Source organism: Fulmarus glacialis, unplaced genomic scaffold (genome assembly GCF_000690835.1).
Source record: "Fulmarus glacialis isolate BGI_N327 unplaced genomic scaffold, ASM69083v1 scaffold5072, whole genome shotgun sequence".
NCBI lineage: Eukaryota > Metazoa > Chordata > Aves > Procellariiformes > Procellariidae > Fulmarus > Fulmarus glacialis.
This window is the reverse complement of record NW_009197031.1, coordinates 6,496-24,706: the sequence shown is the minus strand read 5'-3', so window position 1 is coordinate 24,706 and position 18,211 is coordinate 6,496. Positions and strand designations below refer to the sequence as shown.

Sequence of the window (18,211 nt, the reverse complement as noted above, 5' to 3'; positions counted from 1 at the left end):
CCGTTTTCTACGCTTTTCAATGATGTCTGATGCTAACCAGTAGGACTCTGGAGTGGCAAGTTTTTCTTTTGTTCTGGAAAGCGAAGTACAAGTAGAGAATGTCACAGAGCAACGTTTCCTTCTTTTTATTCCCTTCAACAGTACCCCAGGTTAGTATTGCTTCTTGTTGTAGGGAGGATGCAGAGGTGTGCTGCTCTCCTTGCTTGGGGTGGCTTACACGTTACCTGCCTGAGAGTGTCATGAACGAGCCAGCCTGGTCTATGGTTACAGCAGGCAGGTCTATCATCCAGAGCAGTACGGAAGCTCCTCAGAAAGCCATGGTGATGTCCAGGTGGTGGTGTAACAGCAGTGTCCATTGAGAGTGAAAAAAGATGTGCCTTGCTCCTCAGCTGATGGAAGGTTGAAAGGTGCAACTTTGACCTGGTTACCCGTTAAAAACAAAAGCTGGAGGATGAACATGAGAGAGAGAGAGGTCTCTGAATATTGTGCGAATCCTTTCAGAGGGACAGAAGGCTTTATCCTCTATCAGTATGATCTCTGTGGTAGGACTGAACCTTTTAGGATGCAGTAATAGCATGTTATGTGGTTATAGCAGCTCCTTTCTCTGGGATTCTCAAAGCTTTTCAGAATAACTGATTCTCCTAGTGCTGTTGGGAGAACAAAAAGGCAGGTGTTGTTTTTGCACCATTCTTATGTTTGGGGAAATGGGAACAGAAAGCTTATCAGATATTTAGATGTCCTGAACTGCAAACAGGCACATCGATATCTTGATCTGTCTGGTCTGTGATAGTTAAGTTTATCTGGAAAGACTAGCTCCTGCTGCTTCTTCTGCAGGTTGAGACTGCATACTGAGATGATCCAACTGCTCAATATAGGAAAAAGATAGCCTCATAGAAAGAGAATGGGTAGGAATAGAGAAGTAAGGGTTAGGGAGCAGAACTGGCTTACTGTGCAGTCAGGCAAGCACTGAGCTAGTGCAAGGGAAGAAGAGTGGGACGTTTTGGTAGCATTTGGCCCTTTGATCACCTCCATCATATGGCTGAGGTATAGCTTATGTGGCTGCACTCTTATGTTAAGAACCATTTTATTTTCTTGATTCCCTCCCTGTGACCCAGGACAGATCCTTCCTTCCCACTTCTGGCAAGTGTTTCAACTGTCTGCTGTGTCTGTGGTGTTCTCATGTCTGGCTGAACAACACGGGGTTAATGAATGTACAGCACTCACAGTGAGATCAGGTCTGGTGGTGATGCTGGGAGAAAGTACGACGATATAACTAATCTTTAGATAACTGCATGCAAAGTGGATAACATCTGAAAAAAATCTATTCTTCCATGTTTATTTTAAACCTCAGAAAAGGCAAATGCATGTCTCTCTCTCTTCTCTCTTGGCAGAACCAGCTCCTTGCGAAAGGCTTGCTGTTTATAGAGGAGAAGGTTAAGCTGTGTGAAGGCAAGTATAGTAAGAAACCCATTTTGGAAGGGACTTGTGCTTTGATGTTTGGTCAGACAAGATGATTTGCAAGTCTGGAAAGCGTACAGCCCTTTCTGGTACTGTCTTAGGGCGTCACACAACCTTTCGGGAGTCAGGTTGCACTGCTTGTGAGGCTTAAGGGATGGCGGGCTGTTTGAATAGCCACGTAGCTGCAACACTCCCACCAGCCACGTCTTCATTGCGAGAGCAGGAACGGGGATCTTGTGTGGCAATTGAACCTGGGCTCAGAGTAGTTCTGGGCTGGACGTGGATCCTGTTGCAAAACTGCGGAGAGCTGCCTTCTGTCTTTTATTTCTTAATGTGATTTGCAGCTCGATGTAAGCACGATTTTGGTTACTGTGTCATGCTTTTGAGAGCTGAACTAACAGGCTTTGTGTAAATTTAAAGAAAAAAGAGTCACTTGGGTGGCAACGAAATCCTTCAGGAAAGAAGTTGATCACACATGAAGTTCTGTTCAAACCACTGGGGTGCAGACGCTTTTTACCACAGAGCCTGTGGACGCAGGCCAGCGTGGCGCAGCGGCTCTCAGTGTTGGATGTGTGGGGAGTTAGTCACGTTTATTAACAGTTTTTGCTCAAGCAGAGCGAGCTGTCTAGAGCACATGTCTTTATTCAAAACTAGGCTGCTGTTTGATTTGACCCAGTTTTGTAGCCTGTAGGGCAGAACCCTTGCTAATCACCAACCTGCTGCATCTGGGTCATTAAATGCCAATAGACACTTATAATCTCGCATCATTGTTGGTGCTGGATTCCTCCGCACCGTTCTTCACCAAGTGACTTCTCCACCCGGCCAGCAGGACTCGGACCCTGAAGGAGCTGTGCCATTGCCAGCCTTCTGCTTGGCGTGTGCTTCTTTGGCACTGGCCCTGTAAGAGAGGAAAAAAGGCAGACTCATGCATTTTCCCAAATGTGGGTACCTGCCCTGCCCTGCTGCTGCCAGCTCTTCAGAACGAGTGCTGCGCAGCTTACCATAGGTTTTGTTTTCTGTATTCATATAAAACTATTCCAATATCTGTTTTGGCATTATGAAAATTGAGTTCCAGTCTGTAATAATCTGAGAGCTGCCCGTGAGTAGTTTGCAGCTGCTCAAGTAGTTTGGGTAAGATGAAGTTTCCCAGGCAGACAGCAAAACCCTCTTCCTATGTCTCAGTTTTTTGTCCCTAGTTTGAAGTGACACTGGAGCCACTTTTCTCGTGCAGGCTGGCATCTCTGCAGGAGATGACTCACGGGCACCTTTCTTTCATAATGTGTAGGCTTGTTGCAGGTCTTGTGGTCACAGCAACAAGAACTTCTTGTACACGCTTCTCAGTTAGCTCTGTCTTCCTGGAAAATTTCTACTGTCCCAGTACTCAGAGATGGAATAATGTTCCTGCTGCAGGGCATGGCAATGTTTTACTGTGTCTGTTTTTCAAATCACAGCCTCTTATTTTGATGTGATTTTTCTTTATACAGTTTGTCAGAATCTCTTTCAATGCCTGTAGGATTTATGATTTCTTGAAGAAACAAACCATTCCCCCTTCCCCTTCAGAAGCAGAAGTGATCTATGACGTTTCGTTCTGGCTCCACACACCAAAGCCTTGCAGTCCTGGGGAGGAGGCAGAGGAGGGAAAAATTTAAACATTCAATTAGTCTGTTTCCTGTTGTCTTTTTCACTTACAGTTGGCCGTTTCTGGTAACGGGTAGCTGTTATGGGGGTGTTGGGTAGGTGTTCGTCTGCCTGCAGTTCCAGTTTTGAAGCTGGAGTCGTACCTAGAATCATAGAATCATTAAGGTTGGAAAAGACCTTTAAGATCATCGAGTCCAACCGTCAACCCAACACCACCATGCCCACTAAACCATGTCCCTAAGCATCTCATCTACACGTCTTTTAAATACTTCCAGGGATGGTGACTCCACCACTTCCCTGGGCAGCCTGTTCCAAGGCCTGACCACTCTTTCAGTAAAGAAGTTTTTCCTAATGTCCAGTCTAAACCTCCCCTGGTGCAACTTGAGGCCATTTCCTCTCGTCCTATCGCTTGTTACTTGGGAGAAGAGACCAACCCCCACCTCGCTACAACCTCCTTTCAGGTGGTTGTAGAGCGCGATGAGGTCTCCCCTCAGCCTCCTCTTCTCCAGACTAAACAACCCCAGTTCCCTCAGCTGCTCCTCATCAGACTTGTGCTCCAGACCCTTCACCAGCTTTGTTGCCCTTCTCTGGACACGCTCCAGCACCTCAATGTCCTTCTTGGAGTGAGGGGCCCAAAACTGAACACAGGATTCAAGGTGCGACCTCACCAGGGCCGAGTACAGGGGCACGATCACCTCCCTACTCCTGCTGGCCACCCTCTTTCTGATACAGGCCAGGATGCCATTGGCCTTCTTGGCCACCTGGGCACACTGCCGGCTCATGTTCAGCCAGCTGTCAATCAGCACCCCTGACACGGTGAAGCCTCCCTCTGAACCCTCCTGTGGTCATCGGTGGGCTCTCTGCTCGAAAGGAAACGTCTGCAGGACCTGGTCCTGCTGGCTCTCTGGCCGTGTCCTAAGCAGCACAACCCATGGGCAAGCACAGCGAAAACCCGTGTGGAAGAGTCCAGATGGGGAAAGCACTTCAGTACACAGTGATAAGGCTCCCTTGAGTTGCAATTGTACATGTGTTCCAGTTCCTCATGTAGGGCCTTTAGTCACCTTGAGGCTGAGCCTTCAAAGCTGTCTTGAGCAGCCATCTTCCATTACTGCTCCTTGAGTCTTGACTGCTTGTGAGCTCCAGCTGAGGCTCCGTGGAAGGTATCTTGGAAAATCCTTTTGTCAGAAACTTGTCATACTAAACCTGGGTCTGTATTTAAACATGAAATTTCTGGGGAATATATCGAAAACTTGAACAACATTGCAAACCTTTGGCCTTTGGGATGGGAAAAATCTCCTAAAAAAACTTAGAGGCTTTGGGCCCAAATGCTGAGGAACACACAGCTCTGTAAGTCAAGCCTATGAGCATAATTTAAAATGTCTATTCAAAAGATTATGTTCAGTAAAGCATTTTTTGTTAATAATAGGCTTTTGACCACAGTTGTATTCCTGTTATGGGAATCACGAGTTGCATAACTTAGTCTGCCTTCATTTTAAATACATTTAGGGATGCTTGTTCAAGTCGGAGTCATATGAGGGGTCTCCACAAGTGGATTTCATCAGGAAGCTTCCCAAGTGCCACGTTTGAGAGCAGCACCGTGGCTTGTCAGGGTCCTGACTGCTGCGTCTGTGCTTGGGAGTGGGGGGATGCCGGAGGGGGCTCAGCTCTTGTAAATGGTCTCCCTGACTCAGTTGCTGCAGAACAGTTGATGTTGGCTGTGACCCGCTGGTTTTCAGATTCAGCTGCTCCCATACTCCCACGCTAGTTGAGCGTGCTAACTGTGAGCTCTGAGACTACACAATCCTTTGCTGTGGAGTTAAAGCCTCTGGCTGAAGAGGGGCTTCACTCTTTTGTTGGAATTGGTCTCATGTCTTGCACAGAGCTGTCTTCTTTGCAGTAAGCGACAGAGCAGTTTATGGTCACAGCCTTGTGTCTCTGTCAGTTAAGGCAAAGCTTAGCTGAGTGATGTCCAGTTTTGGATGGAAACCATGAATGTGAAGGGTGGGTTTGTATCTCTTATTTGGGAAATTAGAGAGTAGTGGGAAAATTCAACTTGATTTTAGTGTCCCTGTTGCTAAAGCTCTTGCCCTGTTTTTGTAGGTGAGGATCGCATTGATGTCCTGTCTGAAATCTGGGATCACTATTTTACAGAGACTCTTCCTACACTCCAGGCAATATTCTACCCAGTCCAGGTAATCTTAATTATAATTCAGCCTTCGGTCAGGTGAGGCAATGTAGCTGCAATATCTGCTAATGGCACATGGAAACTTCTCTTCTGTTCCAGCAGCACTGTTTGGCCAGTGGCTAAACAGGTGTCAAAACCTTTAAACTAAATCTGGAAGGAAGTAGAGTTTGCCCAAGTCAGCATTAACTGTGTAAGAAGGACTGCTAAAATCTACTGGGCAAGCACACTGTTTTGGACATTTGTCTACCCTCTGTCTGTGCTTAGCTAAGCTTGAACACTGAAACTATTGGACTATACCTTGTCTAGACTGAAGCTCTGGGCCATTTTGTATTTATAGTTCTTCCATTTTTAAACACCTGGGACGCTGTTGCTGCAGATGACAGCACTGACACTTGTCTTCAGAGGGACAAATCTGAAGACTAGATCAGGAGCAAATGTGTTTAACTTGCCCTGACTACTTTTGGAGGGCTTCTGTCCCACTTGTGCCTTTAGAAAATCCTCTGATGGGTTTTTTGAAGCTTTAATAAGGGGACAAGTAAATCTATGGGTAGAGAATGAATTAACAACTTTATGTAAGACCTGTTTACACTGGGTATTTTGAAAGCTGAGTATTCCATCGGAAGTGTTGAGCTGTATCATTTTTTAATGTACTTTTAGTCAGGGTTTCCATACGAGCAGTCCGATTACCTCCCCAGCCTATTTTGATCTTCTCTTCCATCAGAGGAAAAGAAAAATGTACCTCATGAGGAGACTGACGTTCGTGGAAATGCTAGTCTCCTCCTCTTGACTTTTGCCTCTTCCACAAGGCATGCTTTCCAGAGCCTTTTAAAATTATTTTTCCCTTGTATTGTTTGAAAGGCAGCAGGTAAAGCTCAAAGGTTGCCCTTTTCCTCTAATCCTATTAAAGTGGCATTTCCTAAAAGAGAAAGGACTTCTGTAGAGACAGACACTAACCTTTCTACTGTGTTTATTTTTATTCTTTCCTTGCTGCAGATGCTTAAAGGTAGGTGTTTGGCAGGTAAAACTGCACAATTATAATATCATCCCTTTCTCTCCTTTTGCAACTAATTCTCAGTCAGGGGGTGACCTAATCTATTTAAGCAGGGGTTTGTCTGCATTGCAGCTATCTATGCACTGTGGGAACTGTGTGTCATACCCACTTATCAGAAAAATCTACTCCCCTGCTATTAAATGTCTCTAATGAGAAACTGAACAAAAGTTACTGCACAGTGGGTGCAGCTTTTGGAATTAACTTGGTGGTAGTGGTGAAAGCGTGACTATGGGATGCTGAGATTCTTTGAAAGCCCAACTTTCTTACTAATTTGTCTTGTCACAATATTTGAGTCATTCAAAAGTATTTCTTAGAAGCTGTGAAGTTGGGGAAGTATTGCCATTTTATGGATGAGGAACTCAAAGGTAACAGGCAGCATATTTAAAGCTTTTTAGGCACCTAAGTCCTACACAAATATATGGATTTAAACTGCCTCAATACATCCAAGAATTTGAGTCTGAGTAAGCTGCCCTAGGCTACAACAGAGAGAGTTACTGGTTAGCAAGCAATAAGACATTGCTCTTATCCCAGGCCAGTGCCCTAATAGCAAGATTGGGCTCTTCCTACAAATAGGGAACTGTACGTATCTGTTTATACGGTGTGTCACCACATGTGAAGAGAGCTCGTCTAGCAAATCTCTTTCACCAAGTCGCAGGTCTTCACGCGCAGCTCTGGTAGATGGGAAGGTCAATTTGTTGTTGGTTCCCCATCCTTTGCTGCAAATGTCAACATGATTATTTAGTTATGCTCTTCTGTGATCCCAGCAACTGCCCGTTCAGAGTGAAAGTAAGTCAGCCAAATGTGTGAGCATATGTTACCGAAGGTAGTAACTAGAAGTAACTTCCCATCTCAGCTAAGTTTAAACCTGAGGCTCATAGCTGTTGCAGAAATATGACCTTTAAGCAGCCAAGTTGGTTAAATTGCTGTACAGAGGGAAACTATGTAAACAGGCCACTGGCTTTTGTATAGTTGCAGCTGTTGATGTAACTACTTGGTGTGGAAAAAGAATAGCAAATCTTGTTTTGTTTGGCACAGCAAAATGTTTGCATTTTGAAATGGGGTATGAAGTTAACGGGACTAAACTGCATGATATAAATAGAAAGTGTGCAGCTGCTGAAATATAGTTCGGAGATATGTACCGGTCTTTTCTACATCTCCATGTTTCTAAACACGCAGTGATGGTTTAAAACAGCAAAGTGCTTTTATTATGGCCAAGCTGCCCTCCAGACTATTGGCTTTAATTTGTATTTACATATTGATGATGCTGTTAATTATGACATTAAACCCATTATGAATTAATGATTAACTGCTGTTAATTCCTTCCAGCTAAATATTTGCCATGTTTAGTGTGTTATGGAGACCATAAAATGATTCCCAAACAGACCGTGGGGCAGAGATTAACGTGCTGGGAAGAACAAGGGAAACTCTTCAGGCTGGAAAGTGGTGGGCAGGGCTGGGAGGACAATTTCTGCTGTTAAGGTGCAGTGGGGCAAGAGAAAAAGCGGACGGATGTTAGGCATAGCACAGGGAAAGGCGGTAACATCAGAATGCCAAATGGCGTCCAACTGTGTTTAAATATATGGAGAATTATTACAACATCTTCATCTGTTAAGCCTGCTCATTTGTGTTGTTGATGTAAAAAAGTAACTGGGAGGACACAGAGGGCCTTGCAGTGGAAATAAAAGCTGTTGCTTTTTTAAATGATGTTTGGTACAAGCAGTCTCGCTAGCTTTGCTCTAGCCTAAATCCTAAAATCTGTAATGGACTGCATTGTGTATTTTTGTTATATCAGCAAGGTCTGAAGTGCAGATGTTGAGCAAAAAGAGGATCCAACACAGACCAGAGGTAGGCTTAGTTCAGGAATACTCTGTACCAACCTCTCTCCCTACCAAACCTTCTCTGGTTTCTCAGCTCTGAGTGGCAAAAGCATGAGCTGCACCCATCCTGGGCTTTGGATGTTTGTGACCAAATTGGACGGCAGTCGGGTTTCATGAATGCAAAATTCTTTTGGTGAAATACAGGCCCATCTTTGGCTTCACTCCAAACCTAGTGGTGCCTCAGATGAGGTGTTACTCATTTCAGAATTTGTGTGGGACAGAGACCGAGAGGGAGGTGACCAAAGAGTACCATGAATCCTCAACCTGAGCAGCTGGGGGGTGCTTTGCCGCAGCAGCAACAGGCAGGATAGACCCTTTCTGTCTGTGTGCATACATGTGTTGGTGCGATGCTCACACGTCCCTTTACCAACTCTTGGATTTTGCCTTCTGTGTTTTTTAGGGTCAGGAGTTGACTATCCGTCAGATTGCTCTTCTTGGCTTCAGGGACTTGGTCTTGCTAAAAGTAAAGCTGGAAGAAATTATTCCTCTGGTCCAGACAAAACTCCCAGCTTCCATTGTCCAGATGCTGTTAATTCTGCAGGTGGGGAGCCTCTGCTCTTCTTCATCTGATGCCACTTGGGTATCTTGACCTCATTGAACTAATACGAACCCTGGAAAGGAGAGTGGGGAGCATAGAGGGTGTGATGAAGGGGAAGTGATGTGCGTTTATTTGGGAGCGGTAAATGTAGAAATGAGAGCTGAATTTGAATGTCCTGAGCTTTCCTGGGAACAGGTAAGGATGTTGTCATGAAAGGACCGGGTTCTGCTCTTTGGTGTTTGTTTTTTTCTTGGTACCTCTCCTCCCCAGCTAGGAACAGTCTCAGGACTCTTTTTTCACACAAATTTTCATCTCCCAGCTTCTCTGAATCCCTCTTTGTGCCCTAGTTCTCCTAGTTTCTCACTCTTTTTTCACACAAATTTTCATCTCCCTGCTTCTCTGAATGCCTCTTTGTGCTCTAATTCTCCTAGTTTCTAAGCTTTGCAATGACAGGGCGAGTCTCCATCACAGTGGATTGTGGAATTTGAACGAGCTGTGGCTGCTGGCTGCCCGACGCCAGCCCCTCGGCTGGCTGGGATGCTGAGCAGTGCCCATGAGAGGAGGATGCTATACATCTTCCAAAGGCCTCTCCCAAGACACCCAGACCTTCTGTGAGGACTATCCTCTTTATCCAGACCTCAAAAGAGTATTTTCCAAGCATGCCAAATACAGCCAATTATACCAGCTGTTTTATCTTTTTATATCACCCAGCCTGACAGTCCTGCAAAATACCATATTACAGGTGGCTGTTTGGGTTCCTCTCACTTTTATTTCTTCTTTGATGTACCTTATAATGAGTGGTGGGGAATGAAACTTTCTGAAGTACAATCAAAATTGCAAAGTGGCTAAGCTGGTATTTCTGTATGAGTTCTTACTGTTCTGGTGTTCCTCGTGACCCAGACTATAATAGCAGGAGATACTAAAATGCTAGCTCAATTTCCCTGAAATATTTTAATAAAAGAATCTTGAGGGCAAAGAGGGTCTCAAAGCGATGCATTTGAGAAAGAAAAGCTTATGGAGGCTTTGCAGGAAGTTAAATCTGTGAACGGTTTCTGAAATTACTCTTAAATTGGTTAGTGTTATCTACCATCTTCACAGCTGTAAGCTGAACTACAGAGGGTGCTTTTTCTGCGCTCCTGCCTAGGAAAAGAGCAGTGCTTTGCCCAAGGTGTGTTAAGGCTTTTCTACAAAGAGACATTTCCTGGTAGAACTGCCCTGGTATAATTATATCGCTGTAGTTACACTGTGCAAATCCTCAGTGTGAGCATACCTTGTACCTTCCTATCCCTTGGTCAGAAAAAAGACAGCTAGCTGCTCAGTGTCCATAGGGTTATGGCTATGACTTGAACAAGGAGATTGACCTGAATGGCACCCGAACTTCCCATTTGGGCTTATCAGCTGTGCTCCTCAAATGGTCTACCGATATGGTTGAGATATTCCAGTGCAGAGATATTTGACAGACCCTAGGCTTTACTCAAAAACCTTACTCAAAACTATGTAAGGTTAATGTTGACTTTTTATGTTTGAATTTCAGAGTGTCCATGAACCTACTGGCCCCAGTGAGGGCTACCTGCAGCTGGAAGAACTGGTCAAGCAGGTGGTATCGCCGTACTTGGGTTTGTGTGAGGATCACAGCTTCTCTGGTAGCACCTGCTTGCTTGGTAAGACATGCACATCGTACAGAAGCTCTTGTTGGGGTACACAGGTTGGTTAATGTGAGGCAGTGCACATCTGTGCTAGAAAAGGAGACAGCGCATGACTCCATGACAGACAGAAAACAAAGGCTAAAACACCCTCAAGAAGGTCCTGATTAATGTATTTCTGAATGTAGATTTTTGTGATGGGCTTTTTATTTTCCATGACCGAGTGAACTATTACTGCCCCACCACTGCACACACACACACGTGCAAAGTCTCCCCTCTCTCTGGAGATGGGCTGGATTTTAAAACTCCCTGGTCCATGCCTGACGTACTGCTCTCATCCCGGTCCTTTGCTGCCTGCTTTCTATGCTTGCTTGCTAGCCCGCTTTGGCTGCCTGGATTCCCACGCTCACTGCTGCATCAGCCAGCATTCGCAAACAGCAAAACTGTTGCATGCTCATTCTGAGGGATCACAGGTTTTTTTTGCATGGACTCTTCCTTCCATCTGAGGACTCTGTTTGGGGGGGGGGTGGAAATCTGTGTTTAAACTGTGGATAAATGGGTCTAGCTGAGAGAACTGGCACTTTGCTTCAGAAAGGGGATGCTTATAGTGGAAAACTTCTCCACACATGATCCAGGAGCTTTGCTTACACGCATGGCCAGCCAGAAGAGATTGGCTAGCTAAGAAATGGATGTAGTGATACTGATTTCATAGTAAAGAAGGTTTAAATAGAACAAGTGAAGAAAGCTCCAGTCTCCCTCTGTTTTTATAAGCTTTAGCCATTGCTTCGATGCAAATTGTAGCAAGCTGGAGACACACAACCTGCCTTGTTCTACACCTTAGCAGCACAGGGGAAAAGATGGTCTTGCAGTAGGAGGACTTACCAGGACTCAGACGATCTGTGCCTGTAACAAACTCATGGCATCACTTTAGGCAAGCTATGGCTCATGTTTTTTGTTCTTGTGGTTGTCGGGCAATTAAGTATCTTTCATGCAAGTGAACGTGGTTATACAGTTCAGCATGGATTTGCAGACCTGATCCTGAGGCTAAATCTAGACCACATTCCCCCATGAAAGGTGATCTTTGACAAATTTGATTGTTTTGCTGTTTATGGACATCTGCATGCTGCTGGGATAGTTTGAAAGGTAGCTGCCTGACCTGTACTGAAGTTTCTAGCCATCCTGGATTTCCGCCAGCTGAACAAGGCATTAGTGTCATTAAAAAAAAATTTCACACGAACTGGCCTTGTAAAGTGTATGTGCCTTAAAATCATTGTATTTACTCTGATTTTAGCTGTTATTTGTGTGTATTTCCAAGGTGGCCTTTTGCCCTTGCTCCACCCTGTGCTGAGCAGGAGGAAAGAAAGAACTTATGTTTGCATTACACGACACTGACAGCAGAGCAGCACTTTTCTGCAGATAATCTTGGTATTTTCAAAGTGCTGCTGTGGCGGTAGTTTCTTTTCCTTAACTCCCACTTCTAATCAAACTTCCTTCTCTTCCTCTCTCCCTCTTTCTGTCACCTTTTTGCTTTCTCAGAACCAGTTTCTTCTCTCACTGGGCAGCCTGTAATGACGATGAAGCTCACTAGCTTCCCTTTCGGAAAGGCACTGTTGGGCTTTGGATACGCTTACAGTCTCAACAGATGCTGTGGAGGCCAAACAGCCCTCTGGACTGGAGCCTTCAGGATGAACGAGTGTTGAGAAATGCGACTGAAGGTGTCTGACCACAGCTGTGAATACACATAAGGCTCCAGCCTGCAAGCTGCTGTATCTTAAACTTAATTTAAAGTGAGAGAGGAGTGCAGCAGGGGGTGAAAGGGGAAAGGGGACAGGACAGGAGTGAAAGGGGACAGGACAGCTCACAGAGGGGATTCGTAGAGGGCAGCGTCCCCACTTGCTCTTCTGTTACCACCCTTCTTGCTTTGCCCATGTAAATTAGCCGTAACCTGCATTGTAAGGGTGGAATATGCTGAAGGGATCCAGTTGTCTAAGAAACAATGTTTAAATTGGGAATAGGGAAGAAGATAAAACATTCACTCTATTCCCCCCATGTATTAAACCTAACATCACTGCTGATTTGAGTTTGCTTGCAAAAAATCCCTTAAAAACTCCTCCCAGTTTATGGGAGTTCCTGGCCATGACACACCAAAACAGAAATAAAATTTATAGTTAAACTATGCATGACAACTCCCTTAAGAGACTGTCTTTTGTGGCCAAGAAAGTAAAGGGGGAAAAGTAAAGCAATAAATGAATGTTCAGAGTTTAGCCTAATTTTTACCTCCCATCATAAAGGATTTTAATTTTGTTGCACAAAAATTGTCTGTGGATATTTTTTCCTCAAAAGAGTCAGGTCATCCCTCCCTTGAAGAGAATAAACATTGAGAAATTCCTCACTGTCCATCTCTCTTTCATTACCTGGTCAGTCATATGTAAGCCATTTCTACAGCTAACCTGCTCTTAAAAACTTCCACTGAGGGAAGCTCCTCAACTCCTCTATGCAGTTTCTTGCAGCCCTCACCCCTGGCATTAGAAAGCATTGCTTAATGTCTTAAGAATGTCTTCGCTATTGTTGTGGGGAGAAAATAACAGCAGAGACTTATCAGGTCTTAACTTAATTAGCAAGTTCAGAAGTCAAAAGCCAGGCCTGTTTCCTCAGTCAAGCTGAAGACTGAGTAGCCTTAGTAGATGGCGACCAAACTGCCTTTCCTCTTCTTGTGTTAGTTACACAACACCTGGTCTCCTGTAACCACCCAGGCAAGCCTTCTTAGTCATAGCTCTTACAGCTACCACTTCAGGAAAAACGTTTGCTGCTGGGTGGAGAACAAAGAAGTCTTCTAAATTCTTCCATTGAGTGCCACCAGCTCTGTCACATGTGCTTCCAACACACGTTTCACTGGAGTCCTACCCATTTTTCTGTGACAGCAGGATACTGGACCATTCCTGTGCTGCTGTGAAGCTGGATAATTCCTGTGGCTACATCAGATAAAATTTGAGCACTTTGTCCTTTAACCTCTTCAGTTTATTTCACACCACCACCACCTTCCTCCTTCCTCCTCTGTCCCAACTTCTGTGGAATTTTATGGTCAGGGATTGACACAGATGAAGGTCTAGGTTATCAAAGGCATTCAGGTACTTAAACAGTTGGGTTTCCAAGTCCACCAGTGAAGTGCTAGAGTTGTCCTGGCTGGTGGATAAGACTGCTGTAAGAGGAATTGGAGGGGAGTTTCGGTAATTTTCAAAACCGGCGTTTTCTCTCACTTGGTTAATTCTTCTGCTGCCTACTACAGTGTTTCACATTCAGCGGTATCTGAAGCATAGTGTCTGTTTGAGCAGCACCCTTATCATCTCAAAAGATCATGGTGGCAAGAAGAGTATCGTGAAACGCTACTGTTTCTGGGACAGAAAGTAGCAGCTTGACTGTAACAGAATAGAAGGGAGGAGAAGAATTAAAGTTTAGTTTCTCCAAACTAACGTATGCACTGGGGGTAAACTGCTATCGATCGCTTGCCTACTTAAAAAACATGCCATGTGAATGCTGACTAAATGTCGGTCTACTTTTAGCATAAATATGCTCACGCTGGTAACCGGCTGCATGGTTTAGGCGAACAGCAGCCGTGCTGTGGCAGCATGAGCCCCAGCGCACGCTGCCTGCCTGTCCGTCCAGAGTCCTGGGTGGGTTTGTAACCTCTGCTCAGTTCTGGGCTCAGCTCATTGCAGGACGTCTGGGTTAAAGGAGTTACTTCAGTATAGTCAAACTCAGGACCTTTGCTTTATTTTTGCACGCAGGAGGTGGTGCAATGCTCCTGTTTCCACGCTGATGTAGGTCTGAGGGGAAGAGTGAGGTCTTCTGAATTACTGTTGGTGTTTCCTTTGATACTAGCAGGTTTTTACAATCTCCCCATCCACGTTCTGATTATATTCAAAAGCTGAATGATGTCAGACTTTGAAACATGGCATGTGCATCAGCTTTGTGCAGTCTGCTAGTCAGTGAGTGTGTGTATGTACACACCCATGCAGACGTGTACACAAGTACATACATCGTGTATTAGCCTGTGAAATGATGAATACAGACTGGCTGGATTGCAAACTACCACAGTATCTGATGTAACTAATGATACTAGTAGACCATTTTACCACAGCAGCCAAGGATGTGACAGAAAAGGATCTCAGGGTCTCTTTGCCAGTTCATGTGAAGGCAGGATCACCAGGCTGGGCAGGAAAAATTTTATATTATTGCTTCCTATATTATGCTTGCTCTTAGTGGACTTTAAACTCTTAGGTCATCAGGCTTGGCTCTTTCAGCAGCACTAAAAGTTTGCACACAAAACTGGCACTTTTTTCTCACGGGAATGTTTTTATTTATCTATTAAGTGAACATTAGGCCATGACCATGATTTTTCTTTTTCCTGTGTATCCTAGCTGTTTGGGAAGGGCTGCAAGCTGTCCCTGTTTAAATGAAGCATGTTTTAATTTTGAATGTGTTGTATAGGAACAGAGAAGAACAAAGATTTAGCCCTTGCCTACAAAATCTGCAGCTGTGGAGTCTGGAAAGTCGGCAGCGTTTTGCACATTTCAGTTTAATCTCCTCAGACCTCTCTAGTTAGCTAAGGCACCTCTGCATAGCTGAAGCCCCTGCAGGATAGGCATAATGTAAATATTAAATCATGGGATGGGGGAGTACAATGAACCATTACCTCAAGAGGCTACTGAGCTCTCTTTCTCCTCTCAGCCCAAGAGCTGAACAGCTCTTAAAGGTGTCTGACTTCCTAATGTAATCAGGAGATGGGCACCTAAATGCGTTTAAAGATCTCAGCCTGGGTCAGTCACGTTGCAAGTATATAACTGCCCCCACCACTCGATACTCTCTTGGTATCAATACTTCACTTTGTTCAGAAGTCAGAAATGAAGAAGCCCTGATAAGTACTGGTGAAGGTGGAGAAGCAGCTGCTGCTAATTACACCGGTGTTATTTTGGTCTTGTCTATGCCAGGGTCACTTCCCAAGACCCAGGCCCGGGCAGCAGCAGAACGCTAACGCAGTGCGCGGGGTTTGGTGATGCTGGTGCTGTGCTGGGGTGCTCGCCTGCTGCTGCCCTGCCTGCTGCTGCCGACGGAGCTGCGAGGAGGGGTGCAGAGCGGAAGGATGCTTGTGTGGCTCCCCCCCCGCCCCAAATTACTTTTTCCCAATGCCCTTCGACACTACAGTTTGCTGTGGCTTGAGCTGCAGATGACACCTAAACAGTTTATTTAATGTAACCAACCTCAAAAATTATTTGCACATACTCTTAAGCACGAAATGAACTGTTTTGAATGAATGTATTACTGGCAGCAGCGGGGTGAAGTGTTGTCATAGCGTGCCTGCTGCCAGTGGTGGAGCTTTGGCTGCTCCCCCTTTCCTCCCTGCAACAATATAAAGTTTGTTTTCTGCTTTTCTTCCTGATGCAAGCTTCCAAAACTCTTTCATAACCTTCAGTGACGAGTGCTTTGCTTTGCATTTTCTTACTCTCTCTCTTATGCTCTGCATTCTTGGTGGAAGCGTTTTATATGGTTTAAAGGCTTCCGACTTTATGAAATGAGACCCTGCACTTCAAGGAAGTTGGTGAGAAACAGAGACACAGGTATGGAATAGCATTATCAGCTGCTTTGGGGATAGACCACCTGAGGTGTTTAACACCACATGGCAATGCTGCACGGCGGTGGAAGCATTCACAGCAGGTGAAAAGTAATACTGTCTGATGCAACCTGCTGGGGAGTGAATTACAGCGAGCCAAGGCACAAACTCAGGCCCCTGCTTTTCTTACAGCTTTCAGTGTCAGAATTGAAATGGTGCTTCATGATACGGGGTTGGGGACTGCACCTTGGGTTTGAGTTTTAAACCAGGCATTTTTCCCCCTTAATATTTTTGTCGAGCAGATCGTAGACGCTGCACCCATCAAATTCTGTGTCGCTGCCTTCACTCAGTGCTCCACAAGTACTGCCTTCCTATTCTGCACCTTTCCCCCGAGCTGTTGCTGTGCACTGTTAGGTGTTTTCAGTGTCTAGCCCCAAAACCAGACATGTTTTAAAGTGGATGAAATGTTCTTTTTCTTGCATAATCTTTAAAAAATACAGTGGGATAATGCTAGCAGAACCGCCTTCCCTAGGCAGCTGGAGAGGCAGCGCCATGTAAACATCAGGAATTTCATGTTGGCACCAGCTAACGGCATCTCCTGAGAGAAATTTTCCAGAGAAAGGGATGGCAACTCAGGTCCTCACTGAAAGTTTCTCTGGGGGCTCGTGCCACTTTAGTGTCACTGATTTAAGTGAACCTGCATGTGAAAGCTCCTACTCAGTCCTCACCCCCCTGGGTAAGAGAGGAGACCATCAGGATGCTGAAGAAAGTCCCTTTGCTGCTCTTGTTACTTTTTGTCTCACTGGCACCATTGCCTTACAGCAGGATGGGAGGTGTCTCTTCACCGGGGGAGAGGCAGACCTCCTTTCCAAACCCCTGGCAGCATGAACTAATGAGTACCTGACTGTTCCCCGGCGGTAACGAGGTGGGATGCTCTGTGGCTGCACGCCGAGTCCTCTCTGATCCCTGAGGCCAGCCTAGCAGTTGAGGCGATGCTTTTTCTGTGCCCTAGTGACCGTTCCTGCTTCCTTTTTCTCTTCCAGAGAGACGGTACTCCAGATCCCGTCCAAAGACTGGTGTACTGAATTATTCATCTCACGTGGTGACGAGCCGGCAGCCCAGCGAGATGGCCCTGACCCCGCTGACAGAGCAGGAGGGTGAGGCTTACCTGGAGAAATGTGGTAGCATCCGTCGCCACACTGTTGCCAACGCTCACTCAGATATTCAGCTCCTGGCAATGGCCTCCATGATGCACACAGGCATGGTGGTTGAGGAGTCAGACAGTACCGACAAATGCCTCCTCCTGCAGCCCAGTTTTAGCCACAGGCAGTGCTCCAGTGAGCCCAGTATTGCCGATGGGCCAGAGGGAGTCATGGCAGAAGGTAGGCAGGACTCTGCAGAGCTGAACTGCACGTCGGTCAGCTAGAAGAAGTCTTGCTGAGGAGTGGAGAACTTTATGCACTAAGCTGGACAAAGTGTCGTGTCATCCCTGCTGGGAAAAAAGAGAAAAAATCGAGTTTTGCTGATGTCACTGAAATGGCTTTGAGGGATCTTATGTCTCTTTGGGAACGCTCTCTAGATTTGTTTTTCTTGCCTGTCTGGGATCATTGTTGACGGAGGTACCAGGCTGCTCCCAAATGAGCACTGAGGGCTGCAAAGGTTTCGCTGTTGAACAGCGCAGTCTACCTTCTGTAAGCTTTCTTCCTCTCCTAGTCCAAACCCTTTGGCCTCAGGTTTCCTTCTGTTTCTTTGGTATGATACAAATTAGCCTCTTTCTGCTTTTCTCCATCTTTCCCAGCTTTGTGCTGTTTGTTTGCTGTTTGTTCCTGCAGCAGAGAGCTCTGTGCTTAAATGGTCTCTTTGCTTCTGGCGCTAGGGTGGTGATGGCTGAGGACTGCATTGTTCTCTTTTAAAGTTGAACTCAGGGATGAAACCATTTGCATCCTGCAGAAAGATCTGCTCAGGTGGCTTGTGAGAGGAGATCCTTCACTTTGCCTCCCATGAGCATGGATGAAAAGTCCAAATCTGAACAAATCAGACTTTTTTTTTCCCCAGACCTGAAGAGAAATGAATATACATGGAGTCCCAGCTGAGTACTTCATATGTACTTTATTTGGTTCCAGTCATATCTTTGGGGATAGTGGTGTAAATTGGGTGCAAAGGAGGGGTGGGTGTGTAAACTGGGGGCAAAATATAGTCCTGAGCATCCTGGC

The 18,211-nt window shown here is 45.5% G+C and overlaps 1 protein-coding gene across 2 annotated transcripts in view; it reads left to right on the top strand.

Moving 5' to 3' along the window:
- PRR5L (proline rich 5 like) overlaps nt 1–17,424 on the top strand; it is a 33,114-nt gene extending 15,690 nt beyond the window's left edge. The window contains exons 4-9 of one of the 2 annotated variants that reach the window (XM_009572378.1): nt 1,392–1,449; nt 5,197–5,288; nt 8,610–8,750; nt 10,282–10,408; nt 17,042–17,076; nt 17,125–17,424. In XM_009572378.1, the coding sequence (XP_009570673.1) occupies nt 1,392–1,449; nt 5,197–5,288; nt 8,610–8,750; nt 10,282–10,408; nt 17,042–17,076; nt 17,125–17,424 (753 nt within the window). Of the gene's footprint in view, nt 1–1,391; nt 1,450–5,196; nt 5,289–8,609; nt 8,751–10,281; nt 10,409–17,041 lie in introns of both variants that reach the window. The other variant, XM_009572377.1, reaches the window with a different exon arrangement.
- The last annotated feature ends 787 nt before the right edge of the window (nt 17,425–18,211 follow it).